The sequence below is a fragment of the Chiloscyllium punctatum genome, chromosome 8 (assembly GCF_047496795.1).
Source record: "Chiloscyllium punctatum isolate Juve2018m chromosome 8, sChiPun1.3, whole genome shotgun sequence".
In the NCBI taxonomy this organism is placed as follows: domain Eukaryota; kingdom Metazoa; phylum Chordata; class Chondrichthyes; order Orectolobiformes; family Hemiscylliidae; genus Chiloscyllium; species Chiloscyllium punctatum.
The window spans coordinates 51,042,882-51,056,929 of NC_092746.1; the positions used below are offsets into that span (position 1 = coordinate 51,042,882).

The 14,048-nt window shown below is 41.0% G+C and overlaps 1 protein-coding gene across 2 annotated transcripts in view; it reads right to left on the reverse strand.

The window, feature by feature from the left end:
• Window positions 1-14,048, reverse strand: part of sema5a (sema domain, seven thrombospondin repeats (type 1 and type 1-like), transmembrane domain (TM) and short cytoplasmic domain, (semaphorin) 5A) — a 209,607-nt gene that overhangs the window by 92,529 nt on the left and 103,030 nt on the right. For both annotated transcript variants that reach the window (XM_072575518.1, XM_072575517.1), the window contains exons 5-6: window positions 3,041-3,103; window positions 1,981-2,079 (exon numbers count right to left, since the gene is read on the reverse strand). In XM_072575518.1, coding sequence (XP_072431619.1) covers window positions 1,981-2,079; window positions 3,041-3,103 — 162 coding nt within the window. The remainder of the gene's footprint in view (window positions 1-1,980; window positions 2,080-3,040; window positions 3,104-14,048) is intronic.

Below are 14,048 nucleotides of genomic sequence, written 5' to 3' on the forward strand. Positions count from 1 at the left end.
CTATCTTCAGTTTGGGTCCAAATTCAGAAAGGTACATAATTAGTCCATGCTGCAATCTCAATTTGCAAGCCAACCATGCTAATGGGCATTCTGTCTGATAATTCAAGACAATCTTGTGTTACGAAACTATCCAAACAAGTTTCATGTTGTACTTCATGGATGACACAGAGACCAGATCTTCACTGCTCTATAAATGAATCTGACTCCAGCTTCCAGAAATGAAAAGTATGTTAACTAATCTCTCAATCACAATTTGACTTTCAACACAGAGAACAGTATGTTAAAAGATAGCCAATAATTAAATATATGTCTTCAAATAAAGAACTCTTTGAAACTGCATTGCAGGACAGATAACTACCCAACTTATGATTTTATTGGTTAGCTTTCTGATTGAAAAACTATCCTAAAATGTCAAGTTTGCTAATTAAAACAAACATAGTCCCAGATCCACCTCAATTTCATCAAGTACCTTGCATTCCTTCATGGCATATTAAATTACATTACCTGGCTTTTTACTATTGCTAATCCCTCTTGTTCCAGGCACTGAAGTAACTCCACAGAGATCGGTATCGCGTCACCAAGTCACCATTTATTTACATGTACATAGTGCTTGATACCAGTCTGGCTCCCTCAGAGCCAGCTCTCAGAGTGAACAGAACCTTGAACACTCCTGTTTCTATCTGTCAGCTAGGACTCACCGTTTGGATGAGGTTAACAGCCCCAATCAGGGAACTCATTCTATGAGATCCACCTGGCTGACCTCGTTACAATCACCACAGCCACATTTCATCATATTACATCATACATCATATATACAGCCACATTACATCATTAAAAGACACACACAGTCTTTTTGTTTTACACTTACCAGGACTAATCAACCTCTTTGAAAAGGAACAGCAATTTACAGCGTGAGAAGTCGCTGTTTGTCAGAAACTTGGGGAGCATGGAGAAGAAGCTGGATCTGTTAACTGATAATTTTAGCTAGCTGATTACTTCAGACAAGGCAGGTTGCCACTGAATGGTCAAGGTGTTGCTATGGGGAACATAGCAGGGATTTGCAGTCTCTTTGATCCTTTCTCAGTGCAATGTACTTACAAGTTCCTTTTGCCTACACAGAAAAGGGCCCTGTGTATTTTCTGCTACTAAAACACCAGAAGAAAGAAAGTTAGGCAGACAAAGGGATAGTTGATAGTAAGCCAGTGAAGGAGTAAAGCTGATAACAGGAATAATGAGTAGGTGAAAATGGGTTAGCTGTGCTCAAAACAGCTCAAGTCATGACAGGGCCTAGGGTGTGACTGTGGTTATAGGACGCAAAAGATGGTGTTCAGGCTTTAAGTCATTGAACTTGATATTGCGAACTGAAGGCTGCAGGGACCCTTGGCAGAAGACGAAATGCTGTGGTAACCTCAGCTATTGCAAGAATAGAACCCATACTGTTGGTGTAACTCTGCTTTGCAAACCAGGCATCCAGGTAAAAACAATGACTGCAGATGTTGGAAACCAGATTCTGGATTAGTGGTGCTGGAAGAGCACAGCAGTTCAGGCAGCATCCAGCCAATTGAATTCACCAAGCTCCTCCTAAGGGGCTACATGTATCACACAAGGGACCCTGTTTTTTTTTCACTTTATAACTAAATGTACTACACTTAATAATTGTATCACTAATGTCTATATCATCCCATAAGACACTTCAACTGTTCTGTCATGGATGATAACATTATCAGATGCCTAACTTATTAAATTACTGTCATCTGCTAATATGTTCTTGCATCTTTTTAACCTGTTAAAACGGTACACAATTAAAACTTATTTGAATTATATTTTACGGAAATTACACAAAGGTACAAATTAATCACATTCTGGAAAGATTTGTGATATATTGGATAATATTTACAGAATTTTATAGAATCCCTACAGTGTAATTTAATTGTAAATAATGCAATTAAAAAATGCAGAGAGCAAATTGATCGTAATTACCGTCCGATTGGTACATATTGGAGTAAATGCATTTGTACCACAGGTGAAGATCCTGTTGCTGTTTACGAGGAGGACACGAATATAATTCTGACATTGCTCCTGAAATGAAGTTTTAATACAAAATAATTCACAAAAACATAAAGCTCAGCATGCATTGCAGTCTTTGAACAGTTGTATAATAGCAGACCATAAATGATAATTATTGTTGAGCAATTTAATAGACTGAAAGAATCACATGTCAGTTATTGGCATTGACTGATCATTTAAACTCTAGTGAATATGAGTCTAATCAGCCAAACCTTTACTCATATGACAATCCTCCATCCCAGAATTTCTTTCTTTCATATGCTTTTCCTGGGATAAGGATGGCCTGTATACCCCAGGCTGTTGGCAGTTCACTTGTGGTGGGCATAAATTTTCTAGTCAAAGAATTTACATGGTAGTGAATTCAAATAACTGGCTTTTAAAAACATGGCATACAATGTGCAGAATCATAAACCTTGATTTTGAAACTGTCACAGTTCTTCCTTTCCTATATCTAAAACAGCTTCACCCAGCGCACAGTCACAAACTGAGTTTCTTTTAAGGAGTGAAGTATTGCTATCCAAAATGATGAAGAATCTCGGTTTGAGGGAAAATCAAGAAGAATAACAAGTACTACTTTCTATAAATAGCTAATTACAAAGGCTGAGATATTTAGACAACAAATGTTACATGCCAGTGATAATTATTTCAATACAGACCTGTAACCACCATACCCAGATTGGAAACTAACTCTCACACCAACGTATTAAAAAACCATGCAACATGGGTACCCTGTAACAGGTGCTGTTATGTTTTTTTCTGAATTCTAAAATTTCAGAAATGTTACAATCATAAATTGTTGATATTCTTGGTATTAAAATGCAGTGTGGCGCCTTTCTAAATGTGTCCCGGTTCTGACTAGAAATCGTTAAATGGCTGCTGGCACAATACCAAACTGTGAAGAAGCAGCCTGAGCTCCCACTCACCTCACAGTACAAAATCTTGCCTTATTCCCTACAGCATAATCACCACCTACCTCCGTTTTTCCTTTACTGAAACAACTCTTTTTTGTTGTTTCATCTGAAAGCCATTCCACTCCCTGAAGAGAGGAGGAAAAATACCACAAGGTTATAATTAAGGCAATATCCAGTACAGTAAGACATTTCTCAGAGCCTCCGCTGAATGTACCCTGACCAATGATTGTTGTAATTATGAAATATTTCATTGTCTTTGTGAAAAGTAATGCCACAAATTTAAGATAGCCACACACACACATTGAGAAACACTCCAAATTAATTGATGCAATGGTATGGTGTGGCAGGCTTAATTTATTAACTTCAATAAGCATATACTTCTAACAGATGTTTTTTTTTAATTCTGACACAGATGGCATAGCTGAGTTTTGCAAGGGAAGTCAAACACAAGTGTTGATGCATATTCATTGCAAATGTACATAAAATAAGGTTCTATACACTTCCATAACTTTTCCATTCTGAAACACTAACAGCCACCACTTACATGTGCTCAAAAATGGTGTAAATGTTCTTACTCTTTTTGCTTTGGGCTTTGTGGACAGTTCAATATCCTCACAAAAAATTGACAATGAAAATCTGACATTTTGAAGAGTATTATCTATTGAGGAATAAGCTTCAATTTGACTCAAGACGTTAAGATTTATACACATATTACATTTCACCTTCATTAAAATTCCAAAATTTATCAGTGATGAAATCGCTGATGGTTTTCATTCAAACCTCTCTGGCAGGACCTGGTCTGGACCCTTCAAGAAGTAGCCCAGAGTCAGTAGCTTCAGGCCTTTGCCAATTCCATGTGTTCCCCACTTATACTGTAAGGGTGAGACCTCTGCTGACTTCTTATTAGGCAAATGAAGCACAACCTGAATGCATCTTCTTTAAGACAATCAGTCCCTGGCATTATCAGAGGAAGCAAGTGAGATGAGATAAACTGCCTCAACAGTGGTTCACGTACCTTTCTGGTTGAAGGGCACCTTTTCAAGTGGATTAGTGATAATGGGCTGCCCATCTAAATTACAATGCTATACAATATTCATAATACAATAGTGTTACACATACAATGTACTTTAATAGTGTTTAAAAAAAGGCATGTATTTAAATGTATCAATTTAAGTCTAACTCAAAGATCTAGATGATACAGACCAAACAAACCAGAGATAAAGGATTTAAGTAATTTCAATAACATTCCAGTACACAGTAATTAAAAACTTTTAATGAATATCCAATCATAACCAATAGGACCAGTATTAGCAGTCTTATCCCTTGTAGATGTTATTACATGAAGTTTAAAAAAAACTTTGGATAAACATCCAAATGTCCCGTCCCCTCCAATTTAATTACAGAGTTGCTGACATGAAGGTATTACTATCAAGAATATTTTATTGTCTTGTGCAAATCAATCCAAATTCTAAGTGTTATTTAATAATTTGAGGAAATAGCTTTATTGCTACATGGAGAAGATTTTAAGTAGCCCAAAATGACAGCTTTGAATATAGACAGAAATACTCAACAGGCTAGGCAGCATTATAATGACAACTGCTCACTGCAGAATTCCACATTCAGTATCATAGCAGCCTGGCCTCCCCTCACCCCCAATGGAACCGGAGATCAATGTAAGACCCACCACTAAAAGCCTGGGCATCTGAGGTGCTCACTACCAAGAGGAAGTCAGAGTATTTGCAAGCTTTGAGTGGACTTCTTGGTATTACTTGTGTGGGTCCATTCAATTCTATTAATTCATACAAAGATTGTTGTATTTTCCTTCTCCTTTCCCCACTTTCTGTTTTGTTACATTTCGTGATCAGTGTGAATATTGAAAGTCTCTGCAGACCCACTGCTGTAAGAACTGGGGGAAGCTGGCTGAGGAAGCAATCTAGATTCTCCAGAAAAATGTACTCAAAAAAATTATTTAAAATATTGGTTCCTATTGAGATCACAGAGTGAATTAACAAGAGTTGAGGTTGGCCTGGGTAATACACCTTCCTTCAGAGAAATGCGCACCTTGCGGCCCCATCTGACCCAAGGCACCCATCCTCCTGCCAACTCCACACCATCTGATGGGATCGGCCCTGGAGGACATCAACGGACAAGATCCCAATGCAGATCCTCAACTTACCAATTTCTACAGAGTCAGGATTCTGAGCCATTTAGTATTGTAATAATTTAAGAGCAGTAATCACCATGTTAAAAAAAAAATAAGTGTTTCAATGAAGAGAACTAATTCAGCCACATTGCTGATGCATTGCTGAGTGGCTGCAAACCTTACCAAGGGCCCAGAGCCATTGAGCTAGTGTGAAGCGAACACTATGAACATATAGCTAGCCTTCATGATCTTATAACTAGGCTGAGTCACTAGAAAACAGTCCCAGGTGGCAGCTCACTACCAGCCTACCACCAAGAACCAGGATGCTGCACGTAATGTCCTATCACATGTCACTAAGGTGAGTCAATGCATACTTACACGCCTTATCTATCCAACTGCACCATTAGCCTCATGTACCACTCTATTCACCACATCTCCTTTACAGGCCAACTAATTATAACTCAAATCTCCCATTCATATTTCACTTCTTATATATTTAATATTACTGCAAGCTACACACTCACATCCCACAGCTTAGACACTGACAATACATTCAACTATGGCAAGCATATCACTGGTACCACACTCATAGAGTCTGGAGATATACAGCACATCTCCAGCAGGAAGCAGACCATGCGGACCAACTCCATTGCCATACATCCTCTCTCTCTAGGACTACGTCAGCCATAATACACAAGAGCAGTAGCAAAACAGTTTGGGAGGAGTGGGGAGGACAGAAGGGACAGGCACGGTTGACTGTACTGAGCCCAAAGCAAGATATGGTGTTTGGAATAATGAGAGCAGCCAACACTGAGGCAGTGACCAGCAAAGTAGCTAAAACTGTCAAGGATGATGGAATTTCCTGCCTAATTCACTTTCGCAAATCCCATTTCACCCTCAGCTCATAATTTATGTATGGTGCGGCCATTCATTCAACTCTTGCATTCTGCATCCTTCCCTCACTCCAAACCTGTCATTGTTTAGTTATGTTTTGACATCCCCAAGTATTGACACTTAACCAAGCAGTGATGACTGAGGATGTCAGCCTCCTCCAGGAGAACAGATATTTATTTGGAAACTTGAGCCTGGTTGTCTTTCAGAGTGTCAGAGCTGAGCAGTAATCTGTCCTACAACAACTTATTGGGATTACTGAGATCACCGCACCCACAGGAGGCTGACACTGCCTCTGTGAAGCACCAACCTGCTGCTCTCTTACAGAAGGCCAGGCCTTGTGTTCCCAGCACTTTTAGGAACATAGCTCCCAGAAGAGTAGCTCCCAGCTACTCTTCATGCTCTTGTTGTTCTGGATTAGTGGTGCTGGAAGAGCACAGCAGTTCAGGCAGCATCCAAATAACTTCGAAATCGATGTTTCGGGCAAAAGCCCTGATGAAGGGCTTTTGCCTGAAACGTCGATTTCGAAGCTATTTGGATGCTGCCTGAACTGCTGTGCTCTTCCAGCACCACTAATCCAGAATCTGGTTTCCAGCATCTGCAATCATTGTTTTTATCTCTGTGCTCTTGTTGTTGCCTGGCACCTAGTGAGCCCGTGTCAAGGCAGTACAATCTAAAATTAGACACTCAAGATCAACTTGTAGGTGTCCTGTAAAGCCACTTGCTGTCTCCACCTGTAAAGGTCAGCACCTTCCAGGACCCACACTGTAGGCACTGAAGTAACACACCACAGGAACACTAGGACAGATAAAGACACCTAAAATACAGTCACAAATGGAAGGTACAAGGGCAATTAATTGGGCACTACTTGGAACATTAGATGTTGTTGTGGAAAGTTTGTTTAGTCACAGCTTTTATGTCAACATTGTCACTGTGGGGAATAGAGCAATGGTCCATCACAGGAAGATGGATGAGTGGAGAAATAGTGAACAATGGTGCTCTGGGTTTTCATGAGGGAGAACTGCAGTTTAATGGTGTTCTTGTGGAATGCCCATCTGAAAAGTGGATTCCTCAGCTGCCTCCTCCTCCTCCTTATGTGCAAAATGCTAGTGACAAGGCAGTGCCCTCACAGTAACCAGGTTTTACAGAATACAACACACCACCAGGAATCAGGCCACATGGTCCAGAGAATCCTGGACTGCTTCTCCTGAGCAGTGATGACAACAAAGTTGTTGCTTCCTGCCTCTGATGACCTGCTTAAAGGTGCGCCTTGTTGCTGGCCATATATGGAGAAATTGTGGAGCTGATTCATCAACCGGCTGGACAGTGAATAGCCCTTACCCATTCAGCTACCTTCCAGTTCAGCATTCTGCTGGAAGGATTACTGGATCAGTGGACTGGCACAGAATGAATGTATCATGACTGTTTCCAGGATAAGGTGCATTCTCTAGCATGATATGCTGGATGTGGTCATACAACAACTACAAGTGAGTGGTACACTCTGTGGTTTCAATACATTTCCCATTGAGATGCAGCTGCCATAAAGTAAAGGAGGTCCAGGTGATAGCTCCTCGTTTTGTGGGGAAGTCTGTTCTCTTGAAAACATCATGTGTATACTTTGCCTGCTTCTCTCTGTCCAGAGAAAGCCCTTGTCTGCAATCAAAGCTTTGATGATCTCTTGCATTCGGCACCAGCTGAAGGTCTGGGGATGTGTCACTTGCTCCAATCTGAAAGGATCCACTGGTGAAAACAGTCTAAGCCATGGTCAATGTGCTGTCCTCATACTACTCTGTAACCACATGTTCCAAGGGGCAGGACAGTTCCATAAGCACTTTCCTGGTCAAGAATAGGCACAATGGCATTGCCTTAGGTGCAAGGAGGAGAAACACTGTCTAAAGACCCTCGGCAGGTAAAGCCTCCTGCTGAAAGTTCTCCCTGTCCTCCTCTGTGAAGAGATTATTTTCTTCTTACTCTCTACTCCAGATTTCTCTCATGTTGCAGCCAAGTCCCCTTCATGTCCTTGCAGGCTTTTCAGAATCACATAGCACCCACTCAGCACTCATCAGCATTCACTGCAAATTTAAGCAACTCTGTGGAACTCTTCCAGAAATCCAGCACTTCCACTAACACAGTGAAAAGTAAGTGGATGGTAGAAAGCAATTATTCTGTAATTTGGATGGGATAGTTTAAATAATGTTGGTGGATGGGGGAGTGGCTGAGTACTTAAAAGAAGGCATTCACGAGAGAGATGTAGTCAAAACTGACAGGTCAGACCTCAAGGAGAAAGTGAGGACTGCAGATGCTGGAGATCAGAGCTGAAAATGTGTTGCTGGAAAAGCGCAGTAGGTCAGGCAGCATCCAAGGAGCAGGAGAATCGACGTTTCGCGCATGAGCCCTTCTTCAGGAATAAGGAAAGTGTGTCCAGCAGGCTAAGATAAAAGGTAGGGAGGAGAGACTTGGGGGAGGGGCGTTGGAAATGCGATAGGTGGAAGGAGGTCAAGGTGAGGGTGATAGGCCGGAGTGGGGGTGGGGTCAGAGAGGTCAGGAAGAAGATTGCAGGTTAGGAAGGCGGTGCTGAGTTCGGGGGATTTGACTGAGACAAGGTGGGGGGAGGGGAAATGAGGAAACTGGAGAAATCTGAGTTCATTTCCTCTCCCCCCACCTTGTCTCAGTCAAATCCCTCGAACTCAGCACCGCCTTCCTAACCTGCAATCTTCTTCCTGACCTCTCCGCTCCCCCACCCCCACTCCGGCCTTTCACCCTCACCTTGACCTCCTTCCACCTATCGCATTTCAAACGCCCCTCCCCCCAGTCCCTCCTCCCTACCTTTTATCTTAGCCTGCTGGACACACTTTCCTCATTCCTGAAGAAGGGCTCATGCCCGAAACGTCGATTCTCCTGCTCCTTGGATGCTGCCTGACCTGCTGCGCTTTTCCAGCAACACATTTTCAGCACTGACATCATAATTTGTCAACTTCTACAACTCTGACGCTTACAACTAACAACATTAAGAGGCTGTTCAAGTGCTGTGGTAGTGCCAATAACTCTGAGCCAAGAGACCTGGGTTCAAGTCCCACCTGCTCCAGTGGCATGTCATAGCACATCAGAACAGGTTCAGTAACAAGATCTTAAAAGCACCCACTGTAAAGTCTTCAACAACATGATGTTCAGCAAATACTAGACTGAAGGTCAACAAGAGTGCCGTAGACACCATTTTCATCTAAAACAGTTTCCCCTATGCTGTAACTACTGGTGCTCTGGAACCAAATAACATTTCAAACACTGTCTGATTGAAGACTGTAAAACAGTTCTGAAGAAGAGTAATTTTGGACTTAAAACATTAACTCCTTTCTCTCACCATTGATGCTGTCAGACCTGCTGAATTTCTCTAGCATTTCCTGTTTTAATCACAAAAACACTTGCTCATCTGTGCATATATTGCATATTAAAATAAAGGAAGGACTGAATGCGGGGACTTCGCATTCTTGGTCGAGGGAGTTTAAAAAATCAGCCAGTTCTCCTGCCCCTCACCACTACTTAGTGCTCCTGCTAGAATGTTTCGTTGGAGTTATTCTGGAGTGAGAAGTGGAAAAAGGACAGTATAGGTTTTCTGATAATTACAAACACATACTTAAAGCTAGAAGATGTGAACATGTTATGATATGATTGGATAACATAATCATGTGTTCTGGTTTGAAAATGATTAGATAATATGGTCATGTGCACTAATCTGAAATGTGGACTACATGAACACAGCTGAATAGAGATATGGGTGAATAAATGTATGATATACTGATTGGATGCTTGTTTTCTGCAGACATAATATAAAACCATTGCTTTTGTAGTATAGTTTGTGTTTTGTGCCATCTTTGATGGAATACGCCACCCATGCACACATCAACAAAAGTTTTAACAAAGGAACCTGAGTTTTGGTTGGTCTGAAAGAGGGATCAAAGGGTTAAAATCACTATTTCAGAAGGAGTCCTCCTCCAATACAAGTCACAAATCAGCAGTCTGTTCACTATCTAGGTCTACATGTGAATGGCTAGCTGCCTTCAGTATTGGAAGCTGTCTATTGCCCGAGAAAACTGCAACCCAGTACCCATCAGGAAAGGACAGGAGAACACAACCTGAAGAAGTTCAAAGCTTTTCCCATCTTGAATTCCAAGAACATTAAGGAAGGTGTTGTTGCATCAGTTTTACACTGATCTGTGGGTTATCAGTGAACTTTAGTGTATCAATTACTGTACCAAAAACATTACATTTTTCAAACTTTGCACAAGTGTCAAAATATATAGAAATTACATCATTGAGATTTTTTTTAAAAAAGACAACACAAAAACATTTTTGTGAACACATTTACTGAACTCATGAACAGTATATCAAATGCAAGACTTTCCTTTTTATAGACGTATAGATACGTAACAAATGCATAGAATTCATGTCTGCTCTGCTATTCAATACAATCATAGCTGTTCATCTAATCCTGTTCCCACTTTCTCCTTAAAGTTTTGATTCCTTTAACTCTTAACAACAATACCTAGCTCCTTCTTGAAAACATTCAAAACTTAGAACTCAACAGCTTTCAGTTGCATAGAGTTGCACAGGATCACCACTCTCTGGAAGCAAAGAATTCTTCTCATCTCACTCCTAAATGGCCTATCCTGTATCCTTAGACTGTGACCACTAGTTCTGGATTCTATGTTCATTGGGAGCATCCATCCTGCAATTACATTGTCTAGTCCTGTTAACATTTTATAGGTTGCCCCCCACCCCTCATTTGTCTAATCTCAATGAATATAGTCCTAACTAATTCAGTGTCTCATCATATGTCATTCTGCCATCCAGAAATCAGTCCCTCTGTAGCCAGAACATCCTTCCTTAGGTAAGGAAACCAAGACTGAACACAATATTCCAAGCATGGTCACATCAAGGTTGCGTACAACGTCAACAAGACATCCCGGTGCCTGTATTTGAAACCTCTTACTATGAAGGCCAACAAACCATTTGCCTTCTTCACCACTAACTGCACAGGTCTCATTGTACCTCACCCTTACTCAATCTATAATAATCTGCTGTCTTGTTTTAAATCTCACATTTATCCACATCATACTTCATCTGCCATGCATTTGCCCACTCAAGTTGTCCAAATCATACCGAAACATATCTGCATCCTCCTCACCCTCATCCAGCTCACTCTCTGATATAGGTTTGTGTCCTCTGCCTACTTTGATTTGATTTATTATTGTCACATGTGCCGAGATAGCAAAAACTATTGTTTTGTACACTATCCAGATAAATCATATCTTACATAAGTACTTAAGAGTAATAGAACAGAATGCAGAATATAGTGTTATAGCTACAGGGAAGGTGCAGAGAAAGATCAACTCTGATATATGAGTGATCCATGTATAAGTCTGATAACTGTGAGGAAGAAGCTGTTCTTGAATCTATTCGTACATGTTTGCAAACTTTTGTACCATCTGTCCCATGGAAGAGGGTAGAAGAGAGTATAACCATGGTGGGTTAATTATATTGGCTACTTTGCTGAGACAGTGAGAAGTATATACAGAGCCAATGGAAGAGAAGCTGGTTTGCATAAACAGTTGTTGCACTTTCTCCATCGTTTCTGAAATGTTTGCCATTGTCTATTCACCATCATGCCTTTAGATAACATCCCTCAATCTATCACAGCTGGCTTGTATCTCACACAATTGCAGTTTCCTTTATTTAAATTCAGCACCCTAGTCTCAGAATTAACTACGCCATTCTCCATCTTAATGAAGAATTCTATCATATTATGGTCAGCCTTCAGCCAGGGCAATTGCCAATCATTTCTTTCTCATTAGCCTAGTTCTCTAGTTGGTCCAACATATTGTTTAGAAAATTAGCCCATACACGCTTCAGGAATTACTGATTTGATTTGCACAATCTATACGCAGACTAAAGTTGCCTTTAATTATAGCTGTACCTTTATTACTTGTATCTCTAATTTCCCATTTAATGCCTCCCCCAACGTTGTCACTAAAGCTTGGGTGTCTACATACAATCCTACCATCATTTTCTGCCCCTTTGTATTTCTAAGTTCTATCCATAGAGGGATGTTGCATTAATTTTCTCTTTAACCAGCAATGCTGCTCCACACATTTTTCCTTTTTATTTGTCCTTCCTTAAAACTGAATACCAATGGATATTCAGTTCCTATCCCTGGTCACCCTTCAGCCAAATCTCCAAAATCCCCAATTATTTCACACCTGATCATATCTATTTATATGTTTGACTCGTTCAGTTTATTGCGGAGCTTGTCTTTATAACATTCTTCATTTCATTTGCATTCCAAAGCGATTCTTGCTCTGTGAACCGATCAGTGTTCTGGGCTGTTTTTTTGGGCCCAATCTGACAAGAGAGATTTACTGCAGCTTGATACACAGGGTCGTAAAAACTGAGAGCAAGGCTCTACAGAATGAGGCCGGTGCACAGCGTGTGCTGTACAAACTGCACTAACTGCTGGAAGTGGCTACCTGTGAATTCAACAGCTGTTTGAATTACACAGAATGCAATTGACTTCAACAACTGGCTGTCAATAACACATTGATAACTGACTTCCAAGAAGGTCATATCATAAAAATATTAACAATAATATTGTGGATAATGAAACCGATCATACCATGTCAATGTTCCTACATCTTTCAGGGAATGTCAGGCTTGCTGTAGTCAATCCTGTTCTCTTCACAGCTATGTTGCTTTTTTTTGTCAAAATGCCACAAATTCAGTTTATAGGTGTATGTTGCCTTTGGTATTTTAATGCCTTGTCAATGTTAAAAATTACCAGCAAGTCAAAAAAAATGAAAACCAATTAATCTACTTTATTTTCTCTGAGACACTCATATAGCGTGTAGTTCACTACAGATCGCTGCAATCCTTACTGCCATCATTATACAGAAACATAAGAACAGGAGAAGGCCATTCAGCCCCATCAGCCTGTTCCACCATTCAAAAAGATCATGACTAATCTGTGTCTAACTCCATATATCGAATTTGGGCCCATATCACTTGACACCCTCGCCTCATAAAAACTTGTCTATCTCAATTTTAAATTTCACAGCTGAATTATCATTAAATGCCATTGGAGGAAGAGAGTTCCAAATCTGCACTGCTCTTAGCATGTAGACATGTTTCCTTGCATCTCTCCTGAATAGCCTGGCTCTAATTCTCAGACTATGCCCCCTGATTCTAAAATCTTCGACCAGTGGAAATAGTTTCTTGTTATCTACCTTGCCTTTCCCTGTTAATATTCTGAAGACTTTGATTAAATTACCCTTTAGCCTTAACTCAAGATAATTAAAGCGTAATTTGTCTAATCCCACATCCTAACTTTACCTTTGCAGGCCAGGTATCATCCCTGTAAACCTGCACTGAACTCCCTCCAGGACCAAGACATCCTTCCTAAAGGGCAGTGCCCAGATCTGCTCACAGCAATCTAAATGGGATCAACTATGGTTTTGTATAACTGCAGCTTAAAGTCTGCATCCTTATCTTCCAGGAGAAAGTGAGGATTGCAGATGCTGGAGTATAAGGATCGAGAGTGTGGTGCTAGAAAAGCACAACAGGTCAGGCAGCATCTGAGGAGCAGGAGAATCAACGTTGCGGGCATAAGCCCTTCATCAGGAATGAGGCTTGTGGGCCAGGGGCTGAGAGATAAATGGGAGGGAGTGGGGTGGGGCTGGGGGCAAGTAGCTGAGAATGTGATAGGTAGATGAAGGTGAGGGAGAAGGTGATAGATCCTCCACCCTTCGACCTATCACCTTCTCCCCCACCAACGACCTATCACATTCTCAGCTACCTGCCCCCCAGCCCCACCCCCTTCCCATTTATCTCTCAGCCCCCAGCCCACAAGCCTCATTCCTGATGAAGGTCTTATGCCGAAACGTCGATGCTGCCTGACCTGCTGTGCTTTTCCAGCACCACACTCTCGATCCTTATACTCCAGCCCTTTAAATTTGAAGACCAGCATTCCATTTACCTTCCTGACTATT